Source organism: Stomoxys calcitrans, chromosome 1, assembly GCF_963082655.1.
Source record: "Stomoxys calcitrans chromosome 1, idStoCalc2.1, whole genome shotgun sequence".
NCBI classification, from domain to species: Eukaryota; Metazoa; Arthropoda; class Insecta; order Diptera; family Muscidae; genus Stomoxys; species Stomoxys calcitrans.
Window position 1 is genome coordinate 165,292,365 of NC_081552.1, and position 15,000 is coordinate 165,307,364.

Sequence of the window (15,000 nt, forward strand, 5' to 3'; positions counted from 1 at the left end):
AAGCTCGGCCGTTTTGAATCTTATTTACCCTCCACCATGGTTCGGCTTTGTCAAGTTCTTTGCTCGATTTATCATAATAGGTAGATGGGCAATAAATAGATAAAAATTGGTTTCCGTAGTTTCTGAAAAAGTCATATCAATATATGTTATATGGGAGGTTATGAACCTATTCTGACCATACTTGACACGCATGTTTGAGGCCATAGTAGAAGTGCATAGTGAAAAATTTCGACCGAAGTGGGTAAAAATTGTGCACTCTAAGGGCTCAAGAAGTACATTACGGTTTATATGGGAGCTTTATCAGGTTATAGACCGATTCAGGCCAAAGTTACCAAAAATTGGGGTTAGAGTAGCAGTCATTGTGAAAAATTTCAGCTAAATCGGATGAGAATTGCGCACTCAGGGGGCTCATAAAGCACATTCTGGTGATTGGTTTGTATGGGGCTACATCAGCTTATGGACCTATTGAGACCATACTTGACATAAATGTTTGAGGTCATAGTAGAAGTCATTTTCAAATTTTCTGCCATATCGTTCATACCCGATCGCGACCTCTACTCTATAGGCTTAAGAAGTCATATCGATGGATCGGCTTGCATGGGGGCTATAACCAAATCTGAACCGATATGGCCCATTTGCAATCTCGAATAACCTACAACAATTAGAAGCATGTGTGCAAAATGTAAAGTCTCTAGGGGTACCCCTGTTTCTTAATGGAATGTTCTTGGGTAAATTTGCATTTTGCAGGTTCACTTGTTCGACCGATATCGTGATGTCCAAAGACAAATGGGCAGAGTGACGGAGGGATGGAAAGATGGGTGGACATGGCTAGATCGACTTAAAATGTCAAGACGATCCAGAATTTGTAAAATTTATGGGATCTTAGATCAATGTTTCGAGGTGTTACAAATAGAATGAATAGATAAGTAAACTCACATCATATGGTGGAGGGTAAAAAAACCTATAAAAAAGCACCAATTCACACACATTGTGTATTAAATATCAAAAGAAGTTGATTAGCGTATCGTACTTAGGTCCTTCGAAAGACATACCAATTTGTTTCCTCTTGTTCCTTTTACCATGTTTTTACACAAAGGTTCAATTGTTTTTCCCTTCATATTTGTTTTATTGTTCTATGCTAAAAACTAATTTCAACATTTATGCCCTATAAAAACGATTAACATTGATTTATTGCCTCTTTTTTTTGCAGATATTATCGCGCAAACAGTGTGCGCTACCCAACGGACCCTTGCGAGAATGTCTGCATGCTTAATCATTATTGTGCCATTACTCGAGTCGATTACAAAGAATTTCGACAATGCCTAGAGAAGGAACAAAGTGCTCTTCGTTCAAAAGCCAGCCATGTGAAGCACATTAATATCAAATTGTTAGTACTCCTGGCATTTCTCCCTTGTCTTACCGTGGCTTATCTGCAGGGCATCTTTGAGACCATGCTCGCCCTGGCCAGGATGATAATTAGATGTCAGCAAGAATGTCAGCTTCATATGAATGGCAGAAAAATCGCATACGGTTTTAATGTGAACATTATAGAAATACCAGTGATGTTGAAAACCCCATCCAACACAACGCAAAATGCAAATCCTACCATCTGTAAGGCCGAGGACAATTGTAATAATTATACTAACCGAGGGAATATCCAGGTGGCAGGTAGAGTCAACTTTGAGCATAGCTGCATGCAACAGAAGCCAATGAGTGCAATACGTGGTCACTATCGTACGAATAGTAGGCAGGCTGCATGCACCCGCATAAAACATGGACCCAATAATGAGTTTAATCTTCCCAATGTCCCCCTTCACAAAGGAGGCAAGCAACCTAGCAGATATGTTGTGATTGCAAAGATTGCATTCATATCCAGGCATGTTGTTGATGCACACGACTATCGTTTGGTAAACCCAAGGCAAACCACAGGAAGCAAAGAGAATATCATGAAAACTATTGCGGTTAAGGGTTCCCATCCATGGTGGCATACATCGCGGCGGCAACAGGAGGAGAAACTAAATTGGCCTGGGCTGGAAGAAGCCGAACAGGCCCCATTGACCTCCAGGTGGAGATTACCACAGCACCACCACCTTTCATCCCATGTTATGTACTTCTAATTAAATTGCTAATCTCCGGGCCTTATTCAAAAGGTTATGATGCTGTGAGCGTGTAATTTGGGTTTTCGAAATCCTATTTTCATTTGTCCTCTATATCTAAATGCGTTTCGTTATTGCTTTTGGCTTTAATTGCACTTTGTTGCCTAGAGTTGTAAATTAAGTTGCTGTTATATAAGATAAAATTTGTTGTTTTAATCCTAGTACTACACAAAAACGTATAGACATAAATTGACATTCACCAACACCCACACACACACATGTATACTTATATAAACATATATACTGATGCAAATTAATGCAACACACCCACAAACCAGCACACATACATACGCAAATTACCAGATAGACAGACAAACATATAGCAATGTAATTTAAAGATTATGCGATTTTAGATGTAAGCCAGTAATTAAAACTATTGTATGCAAATTGTTGTGGGTAGCAGGCTTAAGCATTTGACATGTCTGCGCGAGGAGTTCTTAACATACTAAATAGTTTCAGTATTAAATCTGAGTCTTGTAATAATTTTTCACCAATAGTTGAAATCCATATGAAAATGAACGCAAAATTTAAAGCTTTAATACAGAGTTCATCATGTTACAATACTTTCATTGTACTTTTGCATTTTTATACCCACCACCGAAGGATGGGGGTATTTTCATTTGCTATTCCGTTTATAACACATCGAAATTTCCGATCTTATTATCCGATTTCCTTGAAATTTGGTATAATGACCTATCTTAGGCTGATAAGTTCAGCCGGGCAACATCTTTGGAATCCACCACCATGGATTCTTCGTAAAATTGACACAAAATAAAATTAGTTGAAAGTCACTATTTTATTCTATGTAACAAATTTCTGCCAAACCAGGTAAAATTTAAAGCTTCTGTTCATTCACCGTAACGTTGCGTCCAACAGCATCTTTGAAAAAATACGGCCCAATGATTCCACCAGCGTACAAACCACACCAAACAGTGCATTTTTCGGGATGCATAGGCAGTTCTTGAACGGCTTCTGGTTGCTCTTCACTCCAAATGCGGCAAATTTGCTTATTTACGTAGCCATTCAACCAGAAATGAGCCTCATCGCTGAACAAATTTTGTCAAAATTTGAACACATTTCGAACCGAACACTGATTTTGGTAATAAAATTCATTGATTTGCAAGCGTTGCTCGTTAGTAAGTCTATTCATGATGAAATGTCAAAGCATACTGAGCATCTTTCTCTTTGACACCATGTCTGAAATCCCACGTGATCTGTCAAATACTAATGCATTAAAATCCTAACCTCAAAAAAATCACCCTTTACAAACCGAACAAGGAAAATCGAGAGATCGGTTTATATGGGAGCTACATCTGTTTAAAGACTAATTTGGACCGTTGTTGGAAGTCGTAACAGAACACGACTTGCAAAGTTTTTGCCAAATTGGACAAAAATTGTGGCTTCCAGACGACAAATAGAGAGACCGATTTTATGGGAGCTATATCAGGATATACATCGATTTTTACCGGGCTTAATACAGTCGTTTGAAGAACGTAACAGAACACTACATGAAAAATTCTAGCCAAATTGAACACAAATAACGGACTGCTAGGGCTGAAATCGGGTGATAGGGTTATATGAGAGTTATTTCAGGTTATAGACCGAATTAATACGTACTTGACATGGTTACTGGACAGAACGCTACATGCAAAAATTCAGCCCAATCGGATAATAATTGCGGCTTCTAGGGGCTTAATATGTTAAATCTGGAAATCGGTTTATAAGGGAGCTTTATCCACATCTAATCCGATATGGCCCATTTGCAATCCCAAAGACCTACATCAATAAGATGTATCTGTGCAAAATTTCAAGCGGCTAGCTTTATGCGTTCGACCGCTACTGTGATTTCGACGGACCGACAGACATAGCTAGACTCAAAATGTCCAGACGAACAAGAACAGGTGTTACAAACGGAATGACTGGGTTAGTATACCCCCCATCGTAAGATGGTGGGTACAAAAAAAAAGCTAGATGTCAGTAAATTACGTGTTATTATTTCTAACATACCAAATTGACAGTATATAAGCCTGATTTAGTAGTAAACAGTCATGGAAAGGCAAACGTCGGGAGCTGTCAATTTCATCTAGTTGGTTACACATAACACACAATTATGGATTTGAGACATTGAATAATGAGGTAGGTTTATATGAAGGCGATATTCAAAGCTAGCAATTTGTGAACCATATTTAGCATGTATATTTGGGGGCGCTTGTTTTTATATCATGCACCATATGACGGGGTATACCAACTTCATCACTCCACTTGGAAAACATCGAAATGTAGGTCTGAGATCCTATAAAGCATATATTATATTATTGTTCGGCTTGACATTTTAAGTCGATCTAGCCAAGTCCGTGCGTATGTAGAAATCAAGCTTATTTTAACTCGAAATTTTGTTAAATTACTTTTTTGTTAGTGTAGGTCGGTTGGGATTGTAAATGGTTCACTTCGGTCCATATTGAGATATAGCTCCCATGTTAATCGATTTCCCGATTATACTTGAAATTTTGATAATGACTTCTTCTTTGACCTCCAATAGATGTACTAAATACAATCATAACGTGTTATAGCTCCCCTATAAACAGATCAAGCAATTATACTTTTTGACATTTTAGGGCGAGCAATCCGTTGTCAGTTAAGCAGGATTTTTGCACAATGATTTGTTCTACAACTTCCAACAGCATCCATATAAGCAGATCTCCAGATTATGCCTCTTGAACCTCTAGAGGATGCAAATCTTATTCGATTTTCTGAAATTTTGCACGATCAAGTCTCCTACGACCTCCAACAGTTATCCTAAGTATGGTCTGGATCGATCAATTATCTGACTTGACTTCTTGGGCCGCTATAAGCTGCAATTATTATCCAAATGGACTGAAATTTTGTACATAATGTTCTGGTACGAACATTACGATTTGACGTTTATAGCACCTAGCACCTTTAGCCGTAATATTTGTCTGATTTTGCTTGTTCATTGTATTGTATTAGGGCCATAAAAGCCTTAGTTATACACTACACCACCATTGTGTTGCAGGGTATTACAACTTATTGCATTTGTTTGTAACACCCAGAAGTATGAAATAGACCCATTAATAAGTACGTATACCGATCGACTCAGAATCACTTTCTGTTTCGATTTGGTCTTCGTTCGTCTTCAAATTTGGCACATACATGTGTTTTGGCGTAGAGACGAAGCCTATTAAAACTGGAAGAAATCGGTTCAGATTTTTATAAAGCTCTCATATATATATTCGTCCGATTTGACTAATATTGCAATAATGTAATTGAGTTATTTGTAGTGCAAGAAATTTATATATGTAGCCCGAGATATAATTATATCTAAGGCCAGATATAGTTATACATATATAGCATATCCTTTTGGATATAATTATATATAGTTGGATATGGCAGAACTTTTTAGATCTGACCATATCATTTTTTTTACTCCGGTATTAAAAAATATATTTTGTTCTTTTATTGCTATTTCATACCAATTTTTTTTACGCCCGTATTCCAAAAAAAAAATTATTATGGATTTCAAATCTCTTTTCTATTACACACTTTTTGCTTAAAAAACTGATTTAAAAATTTCGTTCACCAAATCGATGCAGATTATGTCATGCTCAGGGCAGTGCTGCGTGAGTTCACCATCTTTATTGTTATTTCTTCATTGGACAACTTACTGTCCATAAAAAGTATCACCCTCGACGTTCTTGCGATGACACTGTACCATCTCAAGTTATTGGGACTGGCCTTTAAGATTTTTTAAAATATTTATTACAATAATGTCATTTTCAGAGAAGGCGCCAATTGCCTCCTTACACTCTAAGATAGTTCTTGAAAATACCATCTTGGTTTTAACAGCCCTAAAAGCCATTTACTATCTAAGTAAATAGATGTTCACACTCGACAATCTCACATGTAAACCGTACCACCTGACGCATTGCTGCTATGGTCAGCAAGGGGAAGCAGAACTAGATCTCTGAGTTCTCAAAATAGGCACCTGGACCAGCTCTCTCCTCTAGCTTTGATTCGTACGCGTAGCATGAACTATAAGATTTCCGTCAACAGAAGAAAGTGACGCTGGAACAAGATTTTCGCAATCGATTTCAACTGATGTTGTTATTGTCGCTACATTTGTCTTGGTCCTGATCAAGCTCCATAGGCATGGACGACCGATCGCCGCTCGAACTTTATAGCGATTGGTTATTTAAAGGCGCCAATAACTCGCCATGTCATATGGAGTATCAGAGGCATTCAGTATTTAAGCAAGAGCCGGTGCCAGGCGACCACTTGATAATGCTGGATGTCTGAGGCTGCAGTTGCAAATCACACAAATCGGAGCTCAAAGCTCCAACCCGTGTTGTGCTCATAGTCTTCCCGTGTTGGGCTGAATCAGTTAATTAGTTCTCATCGCCTCGACTAACCAAGACCTGTGTAATATTCCTGTTAGAGAGGTGTCGACATCATATTTTTATTTTTTGCACCACGAGCCAAAGCGAAAGACACTCTACGGTTGATTTTATAAATCATTAACTTGATTGTCCCGGTTCGAAAACGCGACTCCTCTTTGTCAACATGTTGAAAATTGGCGATTGAGCTGGCATTTGAAATGACGAGTCTACTAATGCTTTCACACAACCACACCGTACACCACCTATACGGTACACTGTATATATTGTCCAAGATCCAATTTAATATGAAATTATATATAATCTGAGGCAATAAGATGTTATTATATATAATTGGATAACATTGGACATGTGCTATATGATACTTTAAATGTCACAAATGCCACAGTTCAGATTAATCTGATGACGTTGATGTAATTCACCCAAAAATATCTCTAAAATAAGCTATACATGGTTCCACAAAATTATTTGGCAAATGTTATTAAAATTTGTTTTTAGAACTGTAAAAAAATTATTATCTGGGAAAATCGATTATCCGTAATGCCTCCGGTCCCAAGGATAATCTAGATCTGACTGTAAAACCATTTTTCGGATCTGATTTTATAAGACGCCAGTTATAATTAGATCTGATTATATCAACTTTCTTATACTCGAGTAATTCTCCCAAAAGGGAGTGAGTCGATCTTATGACCATATAAATGAATATCATAGATTTTATTAGATTTTATTAACTTGTAACGTTTCGCAGCTTGGTCGTTCTTTTGTCAATGAACAAATTATTGCAGTTGATGCAGCTCATGGATAGTTATAACTGAAGCTATCATCCTTGAGCTTCAAGCTCCCACATGTATACCGATCCCTCTATTTCATTTTCTTTTATGCTAAGGCCATTAAGTCGTGTCTTATAATCCATGAAGATGAGTACCAAAGTTTCGGCTAAGAGTTTCGACCAAACTTCATACTTTTTTCCTTTTTAAAATTTAAATTCATTTCCTTTCAATGTTTCTGTTAACTTTCACCCATGTGGTTATTTGCCTAAAAAAAAACTCCTCTCTTGCGCAAAACCCACACATACTCATATTATATGCTAAGTAAATGTATGTAAAAATTCTATTTATCTTACAAATAAGAACAAAATAAAAAAATCTATTAAATAAATATTTATGTAAACTTTATACTCAGTATGTTAAATTTAAACTATTGATTGAAAAGCATTACATAATATAACAACTTTACTATTATATATAAAGTAAATTTTGTAAAAATAGTGTCGAATAAAATTTAACATATATATGGGCTGCATTGCGATTCTATATAGGTATGTGTAAAAACTGAATAACCAAAAATATATGTATATGTAATCATATGTGTGTAAGTGTACATGAAATTATTAGTATTTATTATACAGAAAATAAAAAAATACTTAAAAAATCGCATAGGATTAGCTTAACAAATAATTAAAATAAAAAGAAAAAATACTTACTCGTATATACAAATAATGTATAATTAATATGAACAACCAGTGACTCACAAACAAATAAAACGCAGAGAAGCAAGGAAATATAATTGTCTCAAAAAATAAAAATTGCTTGTATAAATTATTTCCTTTCCAAGAAAGAAGTAAGTATGGTCACAATCACAATCACAGGCAATGGCGAATTATTAGCCTGTTTTTGGATGTCGAACAATAGTCCAGACGAACTAACAACAATCGCTCGAAACAAATCTTTTTCGGTTTGTATATGTCGAATTAAATTTTTGCGATGGCCATAGGGTTGCTTTTTCTTGTTATTACCAATCATTTACACAAGCTCAAAACATCTCTCCCATACACTAATTTTCAGAAACGCCAGATCTCGGAGATGGGTGGTGCGCTTTAAGCGAAATTTTGTGTGCTCTCTTATAGAACCCTCAAATTAAAAATTTGGTATCAAAATTTCGGATGGGGTACCTAGGGGGGCTGCCCCACGCTAAAACCTACCAAACAAATATTTAGACTAATCATGACAATATGGGATTCAAATGAAAGATATTTAGAATAAGAAAACGAATCAGATATCCAATTGTCGGACCAAGTGCTAGTGGGACCACCCCAAGCCCCAAAACACCCCATATTTACCGACCATGGCAATATGGGACTCAAATGAAAGGTATTTGCGAGTAGATTACGAATTTAATATTCAAATGTGGGACCACATTTCTGGGGGTCCACCTCTTCCACAAAACACCCCCCAAACAGGGCTTATTTACTGACCATGGGAATATGGGGCTTAAATAAAAGGTATTTGAGTGTAGAATTCGAATCTTATATCCAAATATGGTACCAAGTGTTTGGGGGGCCGCCTCTCCCAGAAAACATCCCACAAAAGGGACAAATTTACGACCATAGCAATATTTGGCTCAAATGAAAGGTCTTTGGGAGTAAAGCACAAATCTGATATCAATATTCGGAAAAGTGTCTATGGGGCCACCCCACTCCCACAACACCACCCAAATAGGACGAATTTGCTGACTATTGCAATATGAGGCTCAAATAAGAGGGTTTTTAGAGTAAAACACGTATCCGATATACATTTTCAAGGCCATGTCACTGAGTGGCCGCCCATCCCCCAAAACACCCCCCAAGCCGGTCATGTTTGCAGACTATGGAAATATGGGGCTCAAATTAAAGGTATTTGGGAGTAGACCACGTATCTGATATCAACATTAAGGGCCAACTGTCTAGCGGAAGTCCCACCACCATAACAACCACCAAATAGGACGTATTTGCTCACCAAGACAATTCGCGTCTTAAGGAGAGTGGAACTAAATATGCATAGTTTTTAGGACCAATACCCCAAATCGGACATACTTGCTGACTTTTGCTATAAGGAGTTAAAATGAGATTAGAAAACGAATTTGATATCCAATTTTGAGGCCAATGGCAATAAGGGGTTCAAATAAATGATATATAGATATATAAGAATAGAGTACGTTGCTGATATATTTCCGGGCTTAGTGTTTGGAGGACCACCCCAATCCCCAAAACACCCCTAAATCGGGCATATTTACCGACCATGTCAATGTGAAGCTTAAATGAAAGGTATTGGGTGGTTGAGCAAGAATTGATACCCACTTTCGGGACCAAATTTCTGGTGGTCTATTTTTTTGTGACCATCGCAATATGGGTCTCAAAAGGTTTTTGGGAGTAGAATACAAATTTGATATTCATATGTAGGACCATGTATTTAGGGCATCACCGCTTTCCTAAAACACTCCCAAAGGGAAAACATTTGTCGAACATGCCAATATGTGGCTCAAGTGAAAGGTATTTGAGATTAGAAAACGAATTTGATATCCTATTTTGGGGCCATGTGTTTGGGGGACGCACATTTTTAGTGACCATCGCAATATGGGTCCAAAAGGTTTTTTGGAGTAGAATACAAATTTGATATCCAAATGTAGGACCATGTATTTAGGGCATCACCGCTTTCCCAAAACACCCCCAAAGGGAAAACATTTTTCGACCATGCCAATATGTGGCTCAAGTGAAAGGTATTTGAAATAAGAAAACGAATTTGATAACCTATTTTGGGGTCATGTGTTTGGGGGACGCCTCATCCTGTAAACTCCTCTTAAGCCAATGCCAATATTGGGTTTAAATAAATGGTATTTGAGATAAGAGCACGATGCTGATATTATCTGGGAGACCACCTCTCCCCCGAAAACGCCACTAAATCAGACATCATGAGAATATCGGGCTGAAATGAAGTCTTTTAAGAAAGGAGTAAACCATACATCTAAACTTAAATTCGTAGACCAATTAAAAATATACGGGATGCAGATAAAGGCACTTATATTTTTAACTGTTAATCAATTTAGCATGGTATTTCACTAAAAGATTTTTAATTGTCGCAAATAAATTTTCCAAGGAAACTTTTGTTCCATATTAAGTAAAATAAGGCGCAGAGGAGCGGGCCCGAAGAAAGGCGAAGCCGACCTTTTGATACCCTACACCACATTGGAAATGTAGTCTATGTCGCCGAATTTAATATTTTCTTAAACTTGATTTTTTAGATGATTGAATGATAAATGGGTTAGCAAAGGCCTTAAAAGTGAAAATAGAGAGATGCATATATATCTAACACTGAACAAATTTCTATGGAATTAAATCGGTCCATGTTTTTATATAGCTGCCATATAAATTGATCTTGGGTCTTGACTTCTTGAGCCTCTAGAGGGCGCAATTCTCAGCCGACTTAACTGAAATTTTGCACGTAGTTTCCAAAAACTACGCTTTGTATGGTTTAATTTCCACAATGTTCAGCATTCATTTATGGTCCGAATCGGACTACAACTTGATATAGCTCCAATAGCATAACAGTTCTTATTCAATATCCTATATTTGTCTAAAAAGAGATACCGCGCATAGAACTCGACAAATGCGATCAATGGTGGAGGGTATATAAGATTCGGCCCGGCCGAACTTAGCACTCTCTTACTTGTTATGACTGCGATGGCGAAAAAGAACAATACATCAGGTTCAGAAAACATGTTGTCTTGGTATTGGCAGAGCGATGAGGACCACGCCCACTAAGGCACTGGAGACTATTCTATTATAGATATCCGTCCCATGGACATACAGATTCAGTGTGAGGCAGACACTGCTAGAATGGATAGAGGATAGGAGGACGATGATAGGAAACCCGAATGGATTAGAAAAGGTTTCCGATCGAATACCTAAGACACTTGAGGTCGAGTGCGACACCCTACTGCCAGATGCACAGTCTTAGATTGAAGGACCCTGGTATTGCCACCTGGAAAATCATGTTCCGCGGATGGATCAAAGCTAAAGGACAGATTGAGCCTGGGGTCGACACGGTATTTGATCAGTGACACTGTATTTGAGCAGTTCGCCGGACGATCTATAATATCGGAGTATAAGCATGTGCTAGGTACGCTTTGAAAATAGTGGCCAGATAAGGCGGCAGATAATCTGATATATTCCATCAGATCCAGATGACTTAATTGATTGAAAGCACCTAAGGGCTTCCTTTTCCATAAATTCCGTAATGATTAGCCTTCGATCAACCACATTATTCCAAGTTTCCAGTGTCTTTGTTTGTCGCGTCGTATCCTGTGGAAAATGCGTTTTTATTAAAATCCCCAACATGTTTGTTGTCTCCGCTATCCCTCCAATGTCGTCTAATAATGTTTCAGTTTGCACATTGGTTTTTGAGAGAAGCTTTTTCATCATGGCGGCGAAATTAACGCTATCGACCTGTACGATGAAACGTTTTGACGTTTTGATCATCTCATTGTATTCCTTGAGGCTTGTCTTATACATATTCAATAAAGTTACGCTTCTTTACGACGTGATTTGTTTTAAAGTCGGCCAACCACTTTCCCAATGTTGTAAATATCTCCGTTTATTTAGGGTTTTTCGTGGGCTGATTTCCTTTCCCGAATAGGACAACTATCTTCAAAAGACCCTACTATTTCAATCGTAAACTTGTTGATATTGTCGCCAATGTATTCTATGTTTGGAAAATCTTAATTATCTTGCCCATGTCTTCTTCTGATTAGTCTTTCGAATTTTGTCCTGTTGGCTTTGAACTTATCAGATTCAGCGCAGGCCGTGCTATTCTATACCTTATGTAGCGATGGACACCCTCCAACCCTGAACCTCTTCGAATAGATTTTCCGAACATATTGTCACACCTAAAACCTCCCTCCTAATCTTATTAGCAAAGGTAGCGGTATTACCAATTTTAAGTGTTACTGGCCTACCCAAGCATGCTCCGCTGTGCCTTCTTTAACACACAGAAAAAATTACATATATTTATAATCCGACTTTACAAAGTATATATATTCTTGATCAGCGTAAAAATCTAAGACGATCTAGACATGCCCGTCCGTCTGTCTGTTAAAATCACACTACAGTCTTTCAAAATAGAGATATTGAGCTGAAACTTAGCCCACATTCTTTCTTTGTCCATAAGCAGGTTAAGTTCGAAGATCGGCCACATCGGACTATATCTTGATATAGCCCCCATATAGACCGTTCCTCCGATTTGGGTCTTAGGCCCATAAAAGCCACATTTATTATCCGATTTTGCTGAAATTTGGGACAATGAGTTGTCGTAGGCCTTTCGACATCCCACTTTAATTTGGCCCAGGTCGGTCCAGATTTGGATATAGCTGCGATATTGATTTCTCTCTCGATTTCAAGTCTTGGGCCCATAAAAGGCGCATTTATTGTCCGATTTTGCTGAAAATTGGGACAGTGAGTTTTCTTAGGCCCGTTGACATCTTCCTCTAATTTGGCCCTGATCGGTTCACGTTTGGATATAGCTGTCATACAGACCGATTACTCGATTAAAGTTTTTGGGCCTATAAAAGTCGTATTTACCGATGTCTCCGAAATTTGGGACAGTGAGTTAAGTTAGGCCCCTCGACATAATTCTGCAATATGGCACAGATTGGTGTAGATTTGGATATTGCTGCCATATAGACCGATCTCTCGATTTAAGGTTTCGGGCCCATAAAAGGTGCATTTATTGCCCGATGTCGCCGTAATTCGGTACAATGAGTTAGGTTAAGCCCCTCGACTTCCTTCTGCAATATGGCCTAGATCAGCCTGGATTTTAATATAGCTGCCGTATAGACCGATCTCTCGATATAAGGTTTTGGGTCCATAAAAGGCGCATTTATTGTCCGAATTCGCCGAAATTTGGGGCAGTGAGTTATGTTAGGCCCTTCGACATTCTTCTGAAACTTGTCCCAAATCGGTCCAGATTTGAATATAGCTGCCATATAGACCGATCTCACGATTTAAGGTTTAGGGCCCATAAAAGAGGCATTTATTGTCCGATTTCGCCGAAATTTGGGACAGTGCTTTGTGTTAGGCTCTTCGACATGTTTACACAACTTGGCCCAAATCGGTCCAGATTTGGATATAGTTGCCATGTAGACCGATATCTCGATTTAAAGTCTTGGCCCCATAAAAGGCGCATTTATATCCAATTTCACTGAAATTTGACACAGTGACTTATATTAGGCTTTTCGAAATCCATGTCGTATATAGTTCAGTTCGGTTTATTTTTAGATATAGCCACTAAAAAGACCAATATTTTGTTATACACTATTGAACAATGACTTGTACTTATAAGTATTTGGTCCAAATTGGAACATATTTCTATGGGACATAAGGTATGTAATTTTCACCGGATTTTGATGAAAGGTGGTTTTCGTGTATTCTCGAGGTGGTAGGCATGCAAAGATCGGCTCAGCCGAACTTAACGCCTTTTTACTTGTTATAAATCGGCAACATGTCCTTTCGATTAGGTTTTGCGGCCCGTGAGAATGTTGACCCGAAATCTCGATGTCAAATTCCCACTATATTCTCAAAAACCTTGAATTTGAGCCCCATATTGTCATAGTAAGGCAACATGTCCGTAGGTGCATTTTGAGTTAAAAATCTCTGAAAGTTAAATCCATATTTCAAAGTAAGGAAGTAAGGTTCGTACTCCACTTGTAAAACCCTCATTGTTATGATAGGTGGTTAAAGGAAAAGGGATGACCCCCAAACACTTGACGTCATATTTTTATGCCAAATTCGTTCTGCCTTCCATTCGAGACCGTAAGTTACCAGATCGCGCTGCATGCCGCTCTGGGTTGTTTAGTGGCATGGCAATCCCTCATACAACCCCCTTCCGATTTTGTATATAAAAGTGCACTATTTTCATGATAATTTTAAACTATCTGAATATTACAAGCGAATCTAAGTCTTTACGAAAATAGAAACATACAAAAAGATATTGATTTTTTACTTTTTAACATATGGGATCCACCACGTAACGTTAGGAAAAATACTGAACCCTCTTTACTTTACTGGTTTTAACTCTCCGCTAACTATTTCATTCATTAAGTGCATAGTGTGGCCACCCAATTAATTACTTCGACTCATTTTAATGTTTACTTCAATGTTTAAGGAAGTACATATTTAACCGCAAACGTCATTGTCCATAGTCGCAGCTTAAGCTACTCCATGCCCACGAACACCAAGTAAGGCCTCACGCATCACATCATCACACACCCGCACCCCAAAAGTGACCTCTTTTTCTCTCGCATACCAGTTACCTCTTGCACACTCACCACTAATATTCTGATGATTGATGCCTGATGCTTAAGCAAAAAGCCACAACAATTTTCTTTGTTTTTGCGTCTTCTTCTTTTATTGAAAGTGAATCCCTCATTGAAAGTTAATTCCTCATTTTTAATGGGTTGTTTTCTTTTCGGAGAATTAATTTTCATATGTATTCTGCCCATCTCTGGAAAAATATCTTTCGTTTGCTTTTATAAAACACACCTACTGCATATGACCTCTAGTTATAAAATTGTTTGTTTTGTTGTCCAGGCTCGCAAAACATATACAAACAACAATAACAAAA

General features: G+C 37.9%; 1 protein-coding gene across 4 annotated transcripts in view; it reads left to right on the plus strand.

Annotated features, from left to right (window-relative positions):
• Nucleotides 1-8,153, plus strand: part of LOC106091595 (uncharacterized) — a 1,079,098-nt gene extending 1,070,945 nt beyond the window's left edge. For all 4 annotated transcript variants that reach the window (XM_059363025.1, XM_059363031.1, XM_059363034.1 and 1 more), the window contains one exon: nucleotides 1,211-8,153. In XM_059363025.1, the coding sequence (XP_059219008.1) occupies nucleotides 1,211-2,117 (907 nt within the window). In that variant the 3' untranslated portion in view covers nucleotides 2,118-8,153. The remainder of the gene's footprint in view (nucleotides 1-1,210) is intronic.
• The last annotated feature ends 6,847 nt before the right edge of the window (nucleotides 8,154-15,000 follow it).